The 22274-nt window shown below is 41.0% G+C and overlaps 1 protein-coding gene across 1 annotated transcript in view; it reads right to left on the bottom strand.

Annotated features, from left to right (window-relative positions):
* Window positions 1-22274, bottom strand: part of IPO5 (importin 5) — a 64312-nt gene that overhangs the window by 17370 nt on the left and 24668 nt on the right. The window contains exons 9-18 of the mRNA XM_059684988.1: window positions 20462-20549; window positions 18395-18501; window positions 14695-14819; window positions 14513-14602; window positions 14255-14428; window positions 11039-11257; window positions 9732-9815; window positions 5813-5945; window positions 5607-5728; window positions 315-411 (exon numbers count right to left, since the gene is read on the bottom strand). Coding sequence (XP_059540971.1) covers window positions 315-411; window positions 5607-5728; window positions 5813-5945; window positions 9732-9815; window positions 11039-11257; window positions 14255-14428; window positions 14513-14602; window positions 14695-14819; window positions 18395-18501; window positions 20462-20549 — 1239 coding nt within the window. The remainder of the gene's footprint in view (window positions 1-314; window positions 412-5606; window positions 5729-5812; window positions 5946-9731; window positions 9816-11038; window positions 11258-14254; window positions 14429-14512; window positions 14603-14694; window positions 14820-18394; window positions 18502-20461; window positions 20550-22274) is intronic.

Genomic DNA, 22274 nt, shown 5'->3' with positions numbered 1-22274 from the left:
TTAACAATACCAAAGGACATTTAGGAAAAGTAGCAATTATATACAATGTAAACATTTGCTAATAAGAAAATACCAATCCTTAAAATCCTTCAGTGGCCATAGAAAACTGGCAACTAGAGAATAGTAACATTTTCTTTTCGTGTTTTTGGCACAAGTGAAACAAAGAACCAAGTTTATAACTGAAAGTACAGTTAGTACAAACACAAACAATAATGGTGATGTGCCCTTTAGTTAACACAAAATTTAATAATATCTGAAAAAGCTACAATTTAACTAAATCTAGACATGTTTTGCATTCAAATATTGTAGGATATCATCGTGGAAATAAAATTTCAGTAAAGGGACCATCAGTTTGACAACCTGTTCGGTATATTCCACAAAGCCTTCCTTTAACTCCTTAGCATAGCAAACCTGAAACCAAAGTATTGGAAAAGAAATCAAGATCCACATTAGTTTACAGGTATTTTTATTCACAAACAGCAAAACATAAGGACCAGAGAATGTTGTATCCTGACTAGAATTACATTTAATGCATGCATGACTATCAAATTAGTCTTATAACATAAAAAAGGTAAAATGGAATGTGCCATGGAATGATTATTGTATATACAGTGTATTGTCATTCAAAGTTGGGAATACTCCTTTTTTCTACTTCTCGTGTAAATTTATCAAGTTTCAGCACTCTTAATGAAAATACTCCCAACAAAATATATCACTTAAAAAAAATAATTTAAAAAGATATAAACCCGAAAACTTAATTGTAGCATATCACTTACTTTGTAAATCTGTAGCAACAGGCCCATGCTATTTTGTAAAAATTCATTTAATAGTGAAATATATTAAACGTCACTGTCTATAACATGCTCATAAATAAAACAGAAGAACCCAAAGATTACTTAAACACACACTCCATAATACCAAAAGATAATCATTGTAAACATTTTAATTTAGCTACCATGTTTGTTTATACAACTGAAAATATACCAGTTTTATTTTTAACATCATGAGTACATTTCTGTTCATTCAAAAAATATTCCTTGCCGAAACCGGTTTGGCTCAGTGGATAGAGTGTCGGCCTGCGGACTGAAAGGTCCCAGGTTCGATTCCGGTCAGGGGCATGTACCTGGGTTGTGGGCACATCCCCAGTGGGAGATGTGCAGGAGGCGGCTGATCGATGTTTCTCTCTCATCGATGTTTCTGACTCTCTATCTCTCTCCCTTCCTCTCTGTAAAACATCAATAAAATATATTAAAAAAAAAAAAAAAAAAAAAAATATTCCTTGGCTACCTCCTATACCCTAAGCACAAAACACAAAAATCCTTGCCTTCCGAGAAACCAAGATGGAAGCATAGGTAAACTCCTAAAATTGCTGTCTCGTACAATCACTTCAAAACTACAACTAAAAGTCAAACCGGACATCACCCAGAAACACAGGAAGGCTGGCTGAGTGGAAATTCTACAACTAGAAGGAAAGAGAAAAGCACACTGAGACTCAGAGGGGGGGGAGGGGTGCGGAAGTAAAGTGCAGAGATGGGCCTCATCTGGGCACCTTTAAACCCCAAACAAGGAAGAGGAATTTGCAGATCTCTCCATAGCTCCTTCTGGGTAGTCTCAGGCAGAGACTAAATTAGCACCTCCTTAGAGATCAAAGAGCCAGTGTACTCAGTGGTCAGAGTGGGACCATCCAGATTACAACTCCTCAGATCCATAAGGGACACACTCAGGGGGCAGACTCAGTAAGCACCAAAGCCCCACTGAAGCAAGTCTTGCCCCAGAAGGGTGTCTCCAGCACAGAACTTCTCCAACCATAGACACAGCTGATTCTCAAAGCCAACTGGCCTGGAGGTCAATTCCTCCCAGTGATACCTACACAATCAAGGCTTAACTACAACAAGACTGCACACAGCCCACAAAGGGGTGCACCAAGAGTGTTCACCTCAGGTGACTGGGGAGGCTGAGCCACTGGGCCCTATAGGACACCTAGCACACAAAGCCACTCTATCAACACAGGGAAGCAGCCAAAATGCGGAGACAAAGAAACAGGTCACAAATGACAGAAATGGAGGAAAGCAAACTACTGGAGATAGAGTTCAAAACCATGGTTATAAGGTTTTTCAAGAATTTTCTAGAAAACACCGATAAATTTAGTGAGACCCTTGAGGATATGAAAAAGGACCAACTAGAAATTAAGCATACACTGACTGAAATAAATAATAATATACAGAGATCCAAAAGCAGACAAGAGGATCCCAAGAATCAAGTCAAAGATTTGAAATACGAAGAAGCACACAAAAAAAACACCCAACTGGAAAAGCAAAAAGAATCCAAAAATATGAAAATAGTGTAAGGAGCCTCTGGGACAACTTCAAGCATACCAACATCCGAATTATAGGGGTGCCAGAAGAAGAGAGTGAGCAAGATATTGAAAACCTATTTGAAGAAATAATGACAGAAAACTTCCCCTACCGGGTGAAAGAAATAGACTTACAAGTCCAGGAAGCGCAAAGAACCCCAAACAAAAGGAATCCAAAGAGGACCACACCAAGACACATCATAATTAAAATGCCAAGAGCAAAAAACAAAGAGAGAATCTTAAAAGCAGCAAGAGAGAAACAGTTAGTTACCTACAAGGGAGTACCCATACAATTGTCAGCTGATTTCTCAACAGAAACTATGCAGGCCAGAAGGGAGTGGCAAGACATATTCAAAGTGATGAAAAGCAAGAACCTACAACCAAGATTACTTTGCCCAGCAAAGCTATCATTCAGAATTCACCACCAAACCAGTATTATATGAAATGCAGAAAGGTATTCTTTAAGAAGAGGAAGAAGAAGCAGAAAAGGGTAAAGATAAAAATATGAACAACAAATATGTATCTATCAACAAGTGAATCTAAAAATCAAGCGAATAAAAAATCTGATGAACAGAGTAGACTGGTGAATATAATAGAATCGGGGGCATAGAAAGGGAGTGGACTGACAATTCTCTGGGAGAAAGGGGTGTGGGAAGAGACTGGACAAAAATTGTACATTTATAGATGAGGACAGTGGCGGGGGGGGGGGGGGGTAAGGACAGAGGGCGGGGTGGGAACCAGGCAGAAGGGAGCTATGGGGGGGAAAAAAGAGGAACAACTGTAATAATCTGAACAATAAAGATTTATTAAAAGACAAAAAACAAAAAGAGCCAAGAATATACAATAAGGAAAAAAAAAAAATCCTTGCCTTCCATGGCTTTGTAATACTCCAAAGTAGTGTAATTATAGATCACCTTCCTAATAACAGGCATTCAGGCTATTTGGTTTTTTGTTACTAGCAAAAGCACTGATAATGAAAAGTTGAATCCACATGATTTCTTCAGGATGAAAATCCAGAAGAAGAAATGTCGGGTCAAAAGGTTTCTACATTTTTCAGAGAATATATTCTTGCTCTTCAAAATAGTTTTGTTAGCATCTATGGGAAGCACTCCTATCATATATACACACACACACTCACACACTGAGTGGCCAGATTATTATGACCACCTGACATTTGTAGGCAAATTAGCTATAATTTCGCACTGAAGTTGCTAGAGGGCCAGACCATTATAAACATCTGAATAGCACAACACACCCAAGTATCATTGCTGATGAAATTCATCCTATCATGTTGATGGTATATCCCAATGGAGATGACTTCTTCCAACAAGACAATGCACCATGCCACGGTGCTTGTATCGTGCAGGAGTGGTTTCAAGAACATGAGGGAGAATTTACCTTGCTTAGGTGACCCCACAATCACCAGATCTCAATCCAATTGAGCATTTGTGGGACGAAGTTAAAAGAACCATCAGGCCCTAACTGATTTGGCTTTGGCTCAGTGGACAGAGTGTAGGCCTGCGAACTGAAAGGTCCCAGGTTCGATTCTGGTCGAGGGCATGTACCTTGGTTGGGCGCACATCCTAGTAGGAGGTGTGCAGGAGGCAGCTGATTGATGTTTCTCTCCCATAAATATTTCTCACTATCCCTCTCAGTTCCTCTCTGTAAAAAATCAAATATATATGTATATGTATATGTGTATATATATACGTATATATACACATATATATATATACATATCTATCTCTCTATCTATCTATCTATCTATCTATCTATCTAAAGAGCCATCAGGCAGCTGGTTCCACAACCATCAAATCTCACAGAACTGGACAGTGCTATTCATCAGGCATGGTGTCAGATTCCTCGCATCACCTTTCAACATCCCGTGGAGTCAATGCCAAGAAGAATCACTGCAGTATTGAAGGAAAAAGGTGGTCCAACGAAGTACTGATGGGGTGGTCATAATAATTTGGCCACTCAGTGTGTGTGTGTGTGTGTGTGTGTGTATATATATGTGTGTGTGTGTGTGTGTGTGTGTGTATCCTATCTTATAATAGAGAAACATGGTAATTAACCGTAACTTCGCTACCCTTCCCATGGGCTAATCAGCAAGATATGCAAATTAATTGCCAACCAAGATGGTGACCGGCAGCCAGGCAGCTGAAGCGAACAGGAGGCTTGCTTGCTCCAGTGATAGAGGAAGCCAAGGTTCCCCGCCTGCCGCTGCCGGCCTCTGAGCTTGCACTCTAAGCAACTATGTTGCAATTATAGAAGTTAAACAAAACCCAGAAACCTACTTTCAGCCGGCAGAGCTGGAGCAGCAGGACTGCAACAGTGTTACAATTATAGAACCCAAACAAACCCAGATACCTGCTTTCAGTAGTCGAGGTCTCAGAGCTGGAGCCGAGCCTCAGAGTTAAAGCCGGCTCTCAGCTCCAGTGACAGCCATAGAAGGTAAATAAATACCAGAATAAAAAAAAAAAAAAAGAAAAAAAGGAGAGGCTGGGAGCTTCAGTCACCCGCCAGCCTGAAAACGGCCCTCAGCCCCTCACCCAGACTGGCCAGGCAACCCAGTGGGGACCCCCACCCTGAAGGGGGTGTGACCAGCTGCAAACAGCCATCATCCCCTCATCCAGGCTGGCCAGGCACCCAAGCGGGACCCCCACCCTGATCCGGGACACCCTTCAGGGCAAACCAGCCGGCCCCCACCCATGCACCAGGCCTCTATATAGTAAAAGGGTAATATGCAAACTGACCCTAACAGCAGAAAGACTGGGAATGACTGGTCACTATGACAAACACTGACCACCAGGGGGCAGACTCTCAATGCAGGAGCTGCCCTCTGGTGGTCAGGTCGCTCTCACATGGGAGGAGCTCTGCTCAGCCACAAGCCAGGCTGATGGCTGCCAGTACAGTGGTGGTGGTCGGAGCCTCTCCTGCCTCCTCAGCAGCGCTAAGGATGTCCAACTGCAGTTTAGGCCCGCTCCCTGCTGGCAAGTGGACATCCCCCGAGGGCTGCCGGGCTGCCAGAGGGATGTCTGATTGCCATCTTAGGCCCAATCCCCCTGGGGAGCGGGCCTAAGCCAGCAGGTGGTCATTCCCAAGGGGTCCCAGACTATGAGAGGGCACAGGCCAGGCTGAGCGACCTTGTCCTCCCCCCCGAGTGCACTAATTTTTGTGCACCGGGCCTCTAGTATATATATGTATGTTTTTATGGGAAGTTGTTAAATAATGTTTAAACATTATCACTTACCAGCATCTGACAAGCAGTTGATTTTTCTTCCAGTCCTGCAGTTTTAATACCAAAACTTTGCTGGTCTCCAAGGTTCACAAACTCCCAACCATCATCATCACTCATATTCTCCATGTCTTGGGCTATTACAGAGAAAAAAACAAATTCATGTTAAAATTAGTAACAAAGAGAAATTTTAAAATTGCTGTCTTCATGAAGACACCTACTATCTAAAAGGGCTACTTCAGGTTTAATTGAAGCTGTCTTCATTAAAGGTCCCATAACCACTGGAAGGTATTGCTGAAATTCTTTTCCAAGGATTTTGCACATTCTGGCCCATGCTGAGATCATGTAAGAGATCTGGGGAGAAAGTGAAAAATTAAATTAATTTAAAAAAACAATAGGTAAGTAAGACAAAGTAATTTCCGATTTCATAGAAATAATATTTTATATTCAAGGCTCTTTAAGCATTTTTTGAAAGTTTTTAATTTCCGGGAGAGAACCAAGATGGCGGCATAGATAAACACCGGAGAATGCTGCCTCACACAACCACTTCAAAAATACAACTAAAAGATGGAACGGACATCACCCAGAACCACAGGAAAGCTGGCTGAGGGGAAATTCTTCAACTAGAAGGAAAGAGAACAGCACACCGAGACTCAGAGGGGGCGTAGTGCGGAAAATGCAAAGGTGCGGAGGTGCGCGCGGAGCGGGCTGGTGGCTGAGGGCGTGGTTGTCATTTTCAATCGGGAGGGAGGCTCAGGCACTGAGCTCCAGTTCTGGGCGAGTCTCTAGGGACCCAGACTCAAACGGGAGAAATGGGACTGTCTGGCATCGGTCGGAATGCGAAGGCAGCTTTCTCTCCGAGGTTTGCAGGGATTGCCGGGACTCTGAGAGGCAGAGTCTCTGAGGACAGGACTGAGAGCAGCCATAACTGCTCCCTCTGCCCTCCCTGTTGATCCCGTGCGACCCGCCCGCCCCGCCCCGCCCAAGCCCTGCACAGAGCCATTTGCCGGATAACCTCAGGCAACTGCTAGATTAGCACCTCCCCAGAGGATAGAAATTTTCCCACTGCAGACACAGCTGACACTCACAGCCAGTTGGCCTGGAGGTCAAATCCCCCTAGTATTAACTACAACAATCAAGGCTTAACTACAACAAGACTGTGCACAAAGACCACTAGGGGGTGCACCAAGAAAGCATAAAAAAAAAAATGCGGAGACAAAGAAACAGGACAAAATTGTCAATGGAAGATATAGAGTTCAGAACCACACTTTTAAGGTCTCTCAAAAACTGTCTAGAAGCCGCCGATAAACTTAATGAGATCTACAAGAAATCTAATGAGACCCTCGATGTTATGATAAAGAACCAACTAGAAATTAAGCATACACTGACTGAAATAAAGAATACTATACAGACTCCCAACAGCAGACCAGAGTAGCGCAAGAATCAATTCAAAGATTTGAAATGCGAAGAAGCAAAAAACACCCAACCAGAAAAGCAAAATGAAAAAAGAATCCGAAAATACGAAGATAGTGTAAGGAGCCTCTGGGACAGCTTCAAGCGTACCAACATCAGAATTATAGTGGTGCCAGAAGATGAGAGAGACCAAGATATTAAAAATCTATTTGAAGAAATAATGACAGAAAACTTCCCCTACCTGGTGAAAGAAATAGACTTACAAGTCCAGGAAGCACAGAGAACCCCAAACAAAAGGAATCCAAAGAGGACCACACCAAGACACATCATAATTAAAATGCCAAGAGCAAAAAGACAAAGAGAAAATCTTAAAAGCAGCAAGAGAAAGAAACTCAGTTACCTACAAGGGAATACCCATACGACTGTCAGCTGATTTCTCAACAGAAACTTTGCAGGCCAGAAGGGAGTGGCAAGAAATATTCAAAGTGATGAATAGCAAGAACCTACAATCAAGATTACTTTATCCAGCAAAGCTATCATTCAGAATTGAAGGTCAGATAAAGAGCTTCACAGATAAGGAAAAGCTAAAGGAGTTCATCACCACCAAACCAGGATTATATGAAATGCTGAAAGGTATCCTTTAAGAAGAGGAAGAGGAAGAAAAAGGTAAAGATACAAATTATGAACAACAAATATGCATCTATCAACAAGTGAATCTAAGAATCAAGTGAATAAATAATCTGATGAACAGAATGAACTGTTGATTATAATAGAATCAGGGACATAGAAAGGGAATGGACTGACTATTCTTGTGGGGGAAAGGTGTATGGGAGAGGCGGGAAGAGACTGGATAAAAATCGTGCACCTATGGATGAGGACAGTTGGGTGGGGAGTGAGGGTGGAGGGTAGGGTGGGAACTGGAAGGAGGGGAGTTATGGGGGGGGGGGGAAGAGGAACAAATGTAATGATCTGAACAATAAAGATTTAATAAGAAAAAAAAAATAAGCATTTTCTAAGGTCATAAACTTAAAATGCTCAGAAATAGTAACAAAATCACTGTGAACCTCTACACTGGAATATAGTCACAGCAAGTGAAGCAATACAGAAAGACCAGGATCATATCTATTTTTCTACTTTCAAGAAGCAACATACAGTTTTCTCTACTATTGTCTGAATCACATAAAACCTACTTAAACTCCTAGGCACTATTTTTTTTTGAAGGCAGACACATTTTATTTGACTTTATATCCCTACTGCCTAGTATCCCATCCATTAAACATTAACACTCAAGAAACAAACATCCCTTTCTCCAAGATCAGTGATAGCGAACCTATGACACACGTGTCAGAGGTGACACTCGAACTCATTTTTTTGGTTGATTTTTCTTTGTCAAATGGCATTTAAATATATAAAATAAATATCAAAAATATAAGTCTTTGTTTTACTATGGTTGCAAATATCAAAAAATTTCTATATGTGACACGGCACCAGAGTTAAGTTAGGGTTTTTCAAAATGCTGACACGTCGAGCTCAAAAGGTTCGCCATCACTGACCTAGATGTTGTAATTTTCTGTGTAAGTGGCTGGTCTCTTTGACACCTCTTCTACTACTGTATTTACATAGACTTACTTACCTATAGTTTTAATTCACCATCCCTGTAACCCAGAAAGTGATTTTTTTTACTCCCTTATGTCTATCTATGTATCTATCTCACAAATTGTTTCCCATTCCTAATTTATACAAACAAAACAAAAACATAATTTTGAGTGTAAGGGAAATAATTATAATGTGGCTGTGTAAAGCCAAAATTTAATCCAACTATTTATTGAGTGCCTGTGATATGTTAGGCCAGTGGTTCTCAACCTTCCTAATGCTGTGACCCTTTAATACAGTTCCTCATGTTGTGGTGACTCCCAATTTCATTGTTATAAATTGAACATAGTTAAAGCATAGTGATTAATCACAAAAACAAAACTTATATATGTGTTTTCCGATGGTCTTAGGCGACCCCTGTGTTAGGCATTCAGAGTACCATTAAGATTAGGATGGACAATTACAATTATTACAACAGTGTCATAAGTATCCACCATTGAAACTGGTACTGGATGTGCAATATAAGCAGGAGTTAGCCAGGTTGAGTGGGGGAAGGGTTCTTTCTAAGTTAAAGAAATGTTTGTTTATTCATAGGCAGAGAGAAGAGGGCATGGCATGTTCTAATATTTTTAGGTTTCTGCATTTCTTTTGACAAGGGAGGGGAATTCATGTGGCATTCAAAGGACTAGGAGACATCCAAATAGAGATATCTAGTAAGTGTTTGGATAAATGAAGCCCAAATTCAAAGAAAGATATGGAGGTCACAAGTATATATAGGAGAATTGAGGCCATGATTGTGAATGACACTGCTCAAGGGGAGTGAGGAGAAAAGAGGGCCTAGGACAGACCCTCAAGAGCATCAAAATATTGAGAGTCAAGGAGGAGGAGCAGCTACAGCAAATTGAGAAAAAGTAAAAAAGTCAATTCAAACTAAGTGCCTATTTTATGTTAGGCATTGTGAATACTATTATGAGAAACTGAAGTCAAACCAGTGAAGAATGGCTCTGAAACCTGTGGTTAATATTGCTCAGGAAACCTATTATTCCATTATTTTTTTTAAAAAAAGTACATTTAACCTTGCACTAGCTGAAACTCCTAGATGGATTAGGATGGAACATATTGAGGCTGCTTTACCTGAGGATCATCATCTTCCATATCACTGAAGTCTGTCTGGGTCTTCAGCAACAGCTGCATCACATCCGATGCATCTTGCATGAACTAGAAAAAAATATGTAAGAAAAACAACAACAATATGACTCGTATATCAAATCAGAGAGGCAATTAATGTTTCTTGTATAATAACAAAACTTGCCCAAAAGATCTATTACATTTCCCATATCAGTTATAACCCCTCAGATAAAAGTATTATGTTGAAAATTTTTCACCATATTGCAAGCAAGACTTAGTGTTCTTTCTAGAAAAATATATTCTGCTAAAGTCAAAGTAAACCGGAGTATACAAATATTTCTAATGTCATCAAATTTTGGTCTGTGGCTTATGCATTTCCAGCATTAAAATGATAATCCAAATCCAGAAAGAATATTTTGGATTGCTCCATAGACCTCTATGATTTTCATTTAACTGTGGTTCTGGCAATCTACTGTATAAAGAGGCAGTGTTTCGAAAATACTTGAAAGCCAGATATATAGAGTATGTAACATAAAAATGTTTTACTGGTTAGCTTCTCGGTATCCTACAGAAAACAATTTATAAGGTAAGTTAATACTGATGCTGGTTTTAGAGACCACAGTGAAGGGTTCTATGTTGGTAGTTCTGAGAATCAGAACACGAAGGGTCAATGACAGAAGAATTTCTTTTGGATTAGCTTTGACAACTGAGCTGCTGGCTGGGAAGAAAAAACACAATGGCCAATGCTCCTTGGTAATTATATTCTGAAAAGCTATATATACGAAGATTTCTCTTTTAGGACACCTGATATACACACACACGATCGGCTGCCTCCTGCAAGCCCCCTACTGGGGATAGAGCCTGCCACCTGGGCATGTGCCCTTGACTGGAATCAACCCAGTACCCTTCAGTCTGCAGGCTGATGCTCTATCCACACAGCCAAACAGGCTAGGGATACCCGATGTTTTTAAGTGAACAGGAAAGCAACTGGAATGTTTCCAAGCAAATATTTAAATGAGTGAAACTAAACATGGATCTGAACTCCATATGCTCCAAAGACATAGCCTGTACATGTGGTAAGAAAGGGGGAGGTCTCAAGAGCATAACTTGAATTAAGAACCTTAAATAGTAACAATGAAAAAACGAAGGCAACAACTTATTTATATATAAAATGAGAATAATGTGAGAGTAAGCTGATGGGAGAAAAAAAAAAGCACCCAGAAAACCACTTATCAGAAGGAAAAAACCCTCTTGCACCCTCAATGCCTCCACAGACAAATTATAGTAAATTCAACATACTACAAATTACTTACCTTTTCCTTCCCTACAGCCAGACCAATGAGACTGATGCATTCAATAGTTTTTCCTCTGAGAAGTCTAAGTTCCTTTTGAACTGCATTCTCAACAATGTGCTTTAATGATGGCATAAATAAGTCATAGTAAGGGACAAACTTTTCCTCTGCAGTATCTGCAACTGATGCGATAGATGTCACAACTTGTTCCAAAACTAGCTTGGTGCCTTTTTGAATCAACTAGGAGAAGGAAGATATACAAAATACATTACGTAAATGAGAAATTGGAAGAAAAACTCCAAGTTTCCAAATGCTTTTCTGAAATAGCAAGATGAAACTACTCTTCAGCAGCCAGAGTGAAGGTAATGGATTTTAGAGCAAATTTAAGAATCCCTGTTGAACTACTTATGTGGGATATCTCTCTCTTCAGTTACTATAGGCCTCCTTAATCATTTTTGCTTTATCTCACAGCACAGCAAGTCCTTGAGCACAAGTTTGCCATCAAGTAAATGCCTATCCTCCTTATTCATTTTTCTTCATTTATTCCCACTTACTATATATTTTGGGTTGTTCTACTACATCAAGGAGGAAATTCCCTTTTTGTTCTATACCTTTATCTTCTAATTGGATTCTTCTGAGAAGATACATTAATGATGCTACTGGTGCCCTCTTTTTCACTTCACTTCTGTCTTCGACGTGATGATCATCCTTTCTCCTGCACCAGAGATCTACGGTATTCTCTGCCCTCGCCAGTAATGAATACTAAGTGGGTATTTGTAGCTGGGCTCATGCCGTCACCTGGTAATATTATACTTCCTTGTGGATTCACATGAATACTTGCCCTAGTAACTACACCCCGATTTTCTTCTTTCTCCCCATCTACTACAACCACACTCTCAAAAGAGTTCCTCGCTTGCACTGAGTTCCAGCACAACTTTAAGAGGTTAATTTATTCCCCCCTCCTCCTGAATCTCAGCATCTGCTCCATATTTAATGTTTAAGAAGGAACATCCTTTTCCCTTGGGTATTCTTTTCATAAAACTCTTGCTCACATAATTTATCCTCCTCTCCTTTCTATCTTAGCAACGACTTCCTTCAATCTGTATCTCACACATTGTCCCTCTGCAGGAAGGGGAGGAAAATATACAGACGCTCTTGCTCTTCACACTTCAGCCTAAAATCACATTTGATTCATCTGTTCCTGACTTAACCAGCCAAATAATCTGCCTTCAACCTGGGTCTACATCTTTGTCTTCAGATACACTCATGTTCCTACTCTGCTATCAAATGGATGTATCATATGGTATATCCTTTTTGTTGCAAATTGATTTCTTTGCCTTGTGAGACATTGTATCTCTTTTAAAAATTAAATTTATTGTGGTGACACTGGTTAATCAAGTCATGTAGACTTCAGGCATACAATTCTCTAATACATCATCTGTATATTTTAATTGTGTATTTACCACCCCAAGTCTAGTCTCCTTCCTTCACCATTTATCCCCCCCTTACCCTCTGGTAATCACTATACTGTTGTTTGTGGCTACGAGTTGTTGGTTTGGTTTTTTTTTTGTTTGTTTATTTGTTTTTTGCTTATCTTGTTCTTGTTCTTTAGCGTGTATTCTCCAGTTCTTCTTTAGACCAGTGCTATGCAGGAGTGTGGTTTGCAAACTTGTCTGTTACTAGTTCATATTAAAGTACAGGAATTGAGTGTTAGAAACTTTTACAGCAATCTGACAGCAACTTTATATTTGTTAAATATAACAGTAAAAAAAGCTTTTATGTCCTTTTTATTTACTTCATTTTTATAGTAGCAATTTATTTTCACTATATTTGAAAACTGAGACTCAATCTTTGCTTCTCTCTCTTTTTGTTAATTCTCACCTGAGGATATATTTCCACTGATTTTTAGAGAGTGGAAGGGAGAGGGAGAGACAGAGAGAAACATCATTGGTTGCCTCTTGCATAATCCCTGACCAGGGCCGAGGAACCTGCAACCAAGGTACGTGCCCTTGACTGGAATTGAACCTGGGACCCTTCAGTCCGCAGGCTGATGCTCTATCCAATGACTCAAACTGGCTAGGCCAATCTTTGCTTCTCTTACTTGCATCTTTCCTCCCACACACTGCTGTACTAACACCATTTAATTGTTTGTAGGCTGCCTCTCTTATTTAACCTATAACTATAAACCATCTTCTTTTTGAATGGCCAGGTCTTATTTGAAAAACAACATACTTAAAGCAAAAAAAAAATTTCTTTTCCACATCTCTATTTCTGTGACCTGGTTTAGGAGATCAATTTTTTACGTCCTTCTCTTTCATCTTTTGAAATTCAAACTGGCAAAAAGAAACTGTGCATGCTTCCCGAGAAATGTTTTTTAGTCACCTCCCCCCCTGCCCTCCAATTTCCATTGTTACCATCCAAGCTCCCTGAACAATGATCATGATGCTCTTGCCTTAAATCATCTCCCTTTTTAGTCCCACAATGCTACTTTCATTTCATAAAATCATATTATCATGATTCCTTAGAGCAATTAGAAACATAAATTGGTTCCTCCAAATTTACCTAAATTAGAGTTAAAAAATAACTGCCTTGTTTTCAAGACAATGATTTTACCTAACCTTTAGGGCGTATCTTCCCTAGTCCCAAAACTGGATCATTTTCTGGTCAGGCCTATAATGTCCTTCTAACTTTCTATTCTTCTTCTTTTTTTAAAAATAACTTTAAAAAAATGTTTTGAAATTGATTTTTAGAGAGGGGAAGAAAGAGGGATAGAAAAATCAATGAAAGAGAAACATCATCCATTGACTGCCTCCTGCACTCCCCCTAACTGGGAATTGAGCTTGCAACCCAGGCATGTGACCTCTTGGTTCCTGGGTCAATGCCCAACCACTGAGCAACACTGGCCAGGCCTTTCTATTCTCTTTTTTTAAATATATTCTATTGATTTCTTACAGAGAGGAAGGGAGAAGGATGGAGAGTTAGAAACATCGATGAGAGACAAACATTGATCAGCTGCCTCCTGCACACTCCCTACTGGGTATGTGCCCGCAACCAAGGTACATGCCCCTGACTAGAATCGAACCTGGGACTCTTGAGTCCGCAGGCCGACGCTCTATCCACAGAGCCAAACCAGTTAGGGCTCACTTTCTATTCTTGATTGCCATGCTGAAGAGTCCCCCTGTTCAAATTAATCTAAATTAACATCTAAATAGGGGAGTTAAGCATCTTAAAATTTACCTCCTGAAGTTTAAGTACCATGATGGAATGTAGATGTTTCACCAAATTATCCAAATATGGAATAAGCAGTGACTTGGGGCAGTCCTCAGTAAAGTTAATGAGAGCGGCAGCGGCATGGGCCTGCACTCGTTGATTGCCTTGGTCTTCCATGGTCTGTAGCAGAGCCGCAATCACCTGTGGAAGGAAATCACGTAAGCATATATTTTGAAATGCCACCCTTCTTCTTAAAGTTTGAGTGTTTGAGGACTTGTTGCTTACCTTCTCATGGAATTTCTTTTGGAAGCCAGGAGCAAAATCTGTAGCCATCTGTCCAACAGCATTACAGGCTGCATACCTCACTCTTGGATGCTGCAATATACTCCTTGGTATTAGTAAAGGCTTTCTATTTCCCATTTGAAACTACAGTAATAATTATGAACCAAACAGTTATTGGTACTTACAGGATCCTGAAGAAAAAGCAAAACAAAATTTACAATTTCATTTAGAATTCCTTCCATTTGCTGGTGGCATCCTTCACCAATGGCGGATAAAGCCATTAATCCTGCATGTCGATATTTCCAGTCAGCTACAGAGAAAGAATTGCAAATAAAAGAACAGCAATGAGACACTACAAACATGTCATTCTAGCAGAAGTATTAAAAGTTCTCCTTACTCTGAAAAAGAGTAATGAAATATTTTTATTCATTTATTAGTTTAAAAAATGGATAGAAAAAGTACCTGACTGGATTATTTCATTGTAATAGTGGTTATGTCACACAAGCATTTCCATGCCAAAAGTTAGAAGGCAATATAGAAGCAAAGAGATTATCAGTATTTATAAACTACTTAAAATAAGAGACTTTTCCTCTGATATTATAAGCAATAAATGTCTGGATCTTCTGTCACACACTGCTGCTTACTTAATACAGATTAGATGATTTCCAAAAGAAAAAAAACACTGAAAAAGAAAAACGTGCTACTTTTAAAGAATTTTATTTAGTAATACTAGGGGCCTGGTGCACGAAATTCGTGCACTGGGTGTGTGGGTGTGTGGGTGTGTGTGAGTGTGTGTGTGTGTGTGTGTGTGTGTGTGTGTGTGTGCGCGCGCGCGGGGGGAGTGTCCCTCAGCCCAGCCTGCCCCCTCTCACATACTGGGAGCCCTCAGGCGTTGACCCCAGCCCAGGCCTGACGCCTCTGAAAGAGGCGTCAGGCGTGGGCTGGGGGCAGAACCAGTGATGGGGGGAAATGAGGGTACCCTGCTGGGCGGGAGAGCGGGTTGGGGGCGAGTCGCCCTGCCGGCCCGCGTGATTGGGTTCCGGGTGACCACTGGCACTCACGTCCCCAACCCGCCTGGGTTGGGGGCGTGAGTGCCGGTGGTCGCCGCAGCCGCTCTGCCGGCTCGCGTCCCGGTTTGCCGGCCGGATCGGGTCCCGGGCGACCGCCGGCACTCACGCCCCCAACCCACTCTCGCGGGTTGGCGGCGTGAGTGCGGGCGGACGCTGCAGCCACCCCGCCGGCCCCGCGTGATCGGGTCCCGGGCGACCGCCGCAGCCGCCCCACCAGCTCGCGTCCGGGTTTGCCGGCCGGATCGGGTCCTGGGCGACCACTGGCACTCACGCCGCCAACCCGCTCTTGTGGGTTGGCGGCTTGAGTGTGGGCGGACGCCGCAGCCGCCCCGCCGGCTTGCGTCCAAGTCTGCCGGCCGGATCGGGTCCCAGGTGACCACTGCAGCCGCCCCGCAGGCCTGCGTGATTGGGTCCCGGGCGACCGCTGGCACTCACGCCCCCTACCCGCTCTCGCGGGTTGGCGGTGTGAGTGCGGGTGGACGCTGCAGCCGCCTCACCGGCCTGTGTCCCGGTCTACCGGCGGGATCAGGTCTCGGGCGACTGCTGGCACTCACACCCCCAACCCGCTCTCTGATGGCGCTGTACCATCCTGCCTGCAATATGCAAATTAGCCGCCATCTTTTTTGGCAGTTAACTGCCATCTTAGTTGGCAGTTAATTTGCATATCTCACTGATTAGCCAATGAAAAAGGTATCGGTCGTACGCCAATTACCATTTTTCTCTTTTATTAGTATAGGATGGTAAATGAATATGGATGAGTCTTATTTGTATTCTAACATAATAATGTATATTTGCTTTTTTATTAACAGAACTAGTGGCCTGGTGCATGAAATTCATGCACGGGTGGGTGGGGGAGTCCCCCAGCCTGGCCTGCACCCTCTCCATCTGGGACATCCTTCTCACAATCCAGGACTGCTGGCTCCTAACCACTCACCTGCCTGCCTGCCTGATCACCCCTAACCACTCCGCCTGCTGGCCTGCTCAACCCAACTGCGCCCCTCACTGCCAGCCTGCTCGCCCCTAACTGCCTAGGCCCTGGCACCATGGCTTTGTCCAGAAGTTCTCCCAGTCTAATTATCATATTACCCTTTTATTAGTATAGATATGTGCTAAGCAATATTTATTTTTTACTAGACTTCACATCCTCTTCTAGCATGTAATTTCCCTCTTATGTCTAAAATTCCTTCAAGAACAAAACAAGATACACATAAATATAAGGTAGAGCAAAAGTAGGTTTACAATTGCGAATATGCATAACAGTTTATTCTTGTATTATTTATTAATTACTGTAGTTTGCCCATGAATTCAGCTAAGGCATCTAATAATATTTATAAAATAGCAAAAAAGACATTCTTTTAACATTTTTTTGTTTTAGAGGAGTCATTCTTCACAAAAATGTTATTTCTAGTAATGTATAATGTGTTTATTATTTTTAAATAAAGATTTTTAATATTTGTTTTAATTTCTAATACAAATGGATATAATCCACATAAAGAGGCTCTGGAAATCTCAGTAATTTTTAAGAGTGTGAAGGCATCCTGAGAAAAGAAAGTTTAAGAACTGCTGGCATAAGGGTTAAACCACATTGTAGAAAAATCCTAAAATATTTCATACTAAATTTTTCACTTTGGGGAGCCTGAAACCTATGTAAAAATGAACTCTGTTGTAACTAATTCTACTATAAAAATTTTCTGAAAAATGCTAATGTTTATGTTAAGTATTAAAACTTTATCACTTATAAATTTGTATGTTTTTAATGTGTTCAATTACTCAATATACCAGTAAACCAAAAATGAGTCAACTGTGGAATAATAATCCTAGGAAACCAATATATTAATATCGTATACTAATCTTTGCATTCTGTACTTACTAATTAAAATTAAAGGAATGCAATAAATACTGATATAGAAATATATCTATACTTGATTCAGAGATGACACATACATTCTCAATGTGCAGTGTCTGGAAGAATGCTGAGCAAATGAGATGGCATGGTATGGGGATTTGGAAATGGTTTTCTTCTCTGAATTTTAAGATTTAAAAAATTTTGCAGTTCATTATTTAAAGCAAAGACAACAAAACTTTTGAAAAATAAAGTGGAGTATATGTTACTAAGAAATATATACCATTTGCCATTGTTAAAGCACTTTTCACATAAATTAAATACAGCTTTGGATTCTAACTGTAATCCTGGGTATAGGGCAAGCATCATTTTCCAGTTTTATACACAATAAAAGTGCAAAAGACTTGCTCAAAGTCATACATTCAGCAGTAACAAATCTTTATGTGTCCATTGCCATAGAAATAAAGCCTTCTTTACTAACTAGTAAGTTGTAGCAGGAATTTAAAGGTCAAATTCTTTAACTGCAAATCACAAATACTAGATAGTCTTGAAAATAAAAGATATTGGCTGAAGGGAGATTATATAAATCAAATATGTCTCATAAAATTTTATGAATCAAATGTTTCATAAATAGTCAAATAGTATCATTTTAGTTAAATTCAAATCTAGATGTTTCTGGCTAAAGAGAAAACTAAATTTTCCTTAGGATTTATATTTTTTTTCCTATACAATTAGGCCAATTCTGAGGAGAATTGAGTATTTTTAATTGTGAGGAAAAATATTCTTTGCCTTAAGACTGAATGGCCCCAAAGACAACTAAATAGAATTTTATCAACATAATGTAAAAATGAGGTTAAACACAGAATATAAAAAGGCAAAGATTAATTTTTAGACACAGTCTAAGCATTGGTTATAGTTTCTGACTTAGAAAGCAACTTTCCATTATTCTAGCATTTGAAAGAGAGAGCTTACGATTTTGAAGCATCTGCATAATGTGTTCCTTGATCATGGGCAAAACGAGCTTTCCTCCAAGTCCACAAGCCATTCGGTCCAAAGCACTCTCACCAGCAACTGCATTGCTGCAAAAAACAGCATGTAATGTACTCAACATATTCAAAATACACAAGAATAGTATACTATACAGACATATTTCTAAACTTGGATTGTTATTAAACTAGGATTGAAAAAGAATAAATCAAGCAGACTTCTGAATGTATATAGTAAGTTTGAGTTAAAAGTCCTAGAGTTAAAAAAGGGGAGGGAGGCAAATAAACTATGATTCACTGTAGTTTATAAAGTCCTATGTCCAAATCTTATTTTTCAAGGCTTTCCCCTTTCTCTCTCTTTACACGTACACACCCCACACTGGCTAACACTTAGCTTCTGATACTTTCAAGATGCAGAAGTGTGTGCAGAGCATTTAGGAGAACCTTGCATTTCTCATTTCCTGGACATATATCCTTCAAAATAATCAGTGAACAGAACATAGAAAACTGAAAGGGGGCTGAGACTGTACATGATTTTCTCCTCACTGTGAACTTATTTATTTACCTTTAAAGGGGTGTAAATTGCATTGCCAAAAATTATGTGTAAGTGAAACTCCATTCCAGTGTTTTCACTTAAAACTGAAGAAAACCAGGCATAAACGCCTTTTTACTGTCTTATAACTCTAAGATCAGCAGTGAGTTTGTCATGTGCATAATCTTTAGCTGTTCTGAAGATATGACATATAGGGGTGGGCAAAAGTAGCTTTACAGTTGTTTGTATGGAAAATACAGTAATTAATAAGTAATAATGTAGAATAAACTGTTTTTGCATACTCAAAACTATAAACCTACTTTTGTCCCCACATGTGTACAAAGAAAAGGCTACAAACTATCTTTAGAACAGGTTCTTAGACTTAAACTGATTATGGCCATTTATTCACAGGTAAGAAAAGCTTATTTACCTAGTCCAGAAAAAAACAGCTTCATAAACCATATAAATTCAAGGGCCTTTTACAGGGCAAATTCCAGGTCAGGTAGCAGCACATTAGAGTAACTTAAACCAGGGAAAGAAAACCTGATCTGAGCCCTATCTTTTCTTCAGCCCTGTTAGGTTATTTCCAGTGAAGGACTACTTTCATACACTCCAACACAGTCTTTAAGTCAGAAGTCAGTCATTTTTAATAATGGGAGTTAGCCTCAGAAACCACCATATATTCTATAAGGCAAATGTCTTTCATTTCTAGTATTGCTATAGTAGCTTATACCGACTGCTAGCCTTTCTGGGAATAATTTCAGTTCTTTTTAAGAATCAGAGATAGTATGATACCCTGGGAAGACTAAGAGAAATGGTATTAAAGCCCAGTCTACTAACTGGCTATGCAATATTGAGCAAATCACTCAACCTTTTCTCTCCGTTCTGTAGCTATAATATACCTTTAAGACTACTGAAAGAATCAAATTAACAGATCTCTGAAGTGCTGTTTCATGTACATGCAAGAGGCCATCATCAATATTGGGACAGTGAATATAGATTTCGGTTGACTTTTCCATAGGAATCTGTATTCATGGGGGTCTCCTAAGTCACAGCACGTAAACAGCAATTCCAGTGTTATGTCACCTAGTGTACCGATTTCACCACCATCTCCTCTGTAGCCTCAAGTTAGATTGTAGATTAGGAAAATATGGAGCTTCACAGGGAACTGTGGTGAAATAACCATTCTAAATGAAGACTATGCCTATAAAGAAATTTATCACAATAAAGTTTCTTTGTACATATTTTAAAAACATACGCAAAATAAAAAATCTTGAAGAAATTTTAAAGATGGGGTTGAAAAGATAGCTACTTTATTTAAAATATTTACAAAATCGGATGCAGAAATGCATACAACAAGAAACCTAAGTGTCCCATATTCCAAACTTAAAAGTTTAACTTCAAATTATGGAATACAGTGGTAGAAAGGTGGGGGCCTCATAAGCCTAAAGCTCTCATTGTCAACTGATGTTGCTCTATCCTGTCAAGGAGGAACCTTTATACAGTATTTATTATGATTACCTGTCAAAATCATCATCTTCTAGTTCATCCGCATTTGCCCAGTCCTCATCCTCTTCTAGATCAACCATCATTGCTAACATCTGAGGAACTAAAGGAAATAATTTCATATCTGAAGACCATGGCTTTTTAAATTTTGTCAATATCATCATTTACAAACAAGAATCTCACTAAGTAAAAAATGAAGGATTTACTTTGCATCTAAGAGAGTGAGACAAAAAATTATTGCCTGTGCGCCTAACACCTGTTTTTAATTTTAACCATTTGTGGGTTTTGTTGTTTTGGGGGGGCCACGTTTGCTTTACATCTTCTTAAGAAGTACATTAAGAATTAAAGTCAAATTTCACAAATCCTATTGCATTCTCTCCCTTCCTCACCACCAGAAGTGAGCTCCATAATAAAAAAATCAAATGTTTCTATTCCCAATCTGTTTTTACACTTGAAAGATAGACTTCTGTATTTACACACAAAAAAGCACTGTCAAGATTATACTTTTTTATAATACACAAGAGGCCCGGTGCACGAAATTCATGCACTGTGGAGTTGGGGGGTGGGGGGGTGGTGTCCCTCAGCCCAGCCTGCACCCTCTCGCAGTCCAGGAGTCCTCGGGGGATGTCTGACTGGTGGCTTAGGCCTGCTCCCCAGGCCTAAGCTGGATATCTTTAGGGCTGCTGCAGAGGTGGGAGAGGCTCCTGCCACCACTGCTGTGCTCGTCAGTGTAAGCCCGGCTTCTGAGTGAGCGGTGCTCCCCTTGTGGGATCGGGCCGAAATTGGCTCTCCAACATCCTCCGAGGGTTCCTGGATAGCGAGAGGGCGCAGGCCAGGCTGAGGGAGCCCACCAGTGCACAAGAGAGACGCAGGAGGTTGGCCAGCTGGGGAGGGACCACAGGAGGGCTCCGGGGCATGTCTGGCCCATCTCACTCAGTCCTGATGGGTGGGCCCTAGCATCAAGCTAACCTACTGTTTAGAGCATCTGCCACCTGGTGGTCAGTGCATGTCATAGTGAGCAGTTGAGCAGCTGTAGCAAATCATTAGCATATTACGCTTTGATTGGTTGAACGGCCAACCAGACACTTAGCATATTAGGCTTTTATTATATAAGGTGGTATGCAAATTGTCCCCTTGACTGGGAGGTCATCCGGGAGTTTAACTAGGGGGCGGGGCCAGCCGGGGGAAGGGAGGGAGGCCCTGGCTGGCAGCTGGTAGCCACTAGGGACCCTACCATTGCACAAATTGCATGCACTGGGCCTCTAGTCTACACTAATAAAAGACAAAGATGCTAACTGACCGTACCTTTGCTACGCCCCAAGCCAAGCCCACCAGCCAATCAGAGCGGCTATATGCAAATTAACCCAACCAAGATGGCGGCCGGCAGCCATGGAGATGGAGCAAGCAGGAGGCTTGGTTGCCCGGGCGATGGAGGAAGCCAAGCTTCCCACCTGCCCTGAGCCGGCTGTGGCCTCTGCTCATGGCAACAAAGTTTCAAGTATAGACAAATAAATCCCAGATACCTGCTTCCAGCCAGCCTCCACTGGGAGCTTGGGTGGCTGGAGGCCGTGGCCAGCCTGCAAACAGCTATCAGCCCCTCACCCAGGCAGGCCACACCCTCATGGGGTGAGGGTCCCCGCTTGGGGGGCTTAGCCAGCCTGAAAACGGCCCTCAGCCCCTCACCCAGGCACCCCAGTGGGAACCCCCACACTGAAGGGGATGTGGCCAGCCTGTAAACAGCCATCAGCCACTCACCCAGGCTGGACACACCCTCACGGGGTGAGGGTCCCCGCTGGGGGGCTTGGCCAGCCTGAAAACTGCCATCAGC

The sequence above is a fragment of the Myotis daubentonii genome, chromosome 2 (assembly GCF_963259705.1).
Source record: "Myotis daubentonii chromosome 2, mMyoDau2.1, whole genome shotgun sequence".
In the NCBI taxonomy this organism is placed as follows: Eukaryota; Metazoa; Chordata; class Mammalia; order Chiroptera; family Vespertilionidae; genus Myotis; species Myotis daubentonii.
This window is presented reverse-complemented; position numbering and strand designations above follow the sequence as displayed.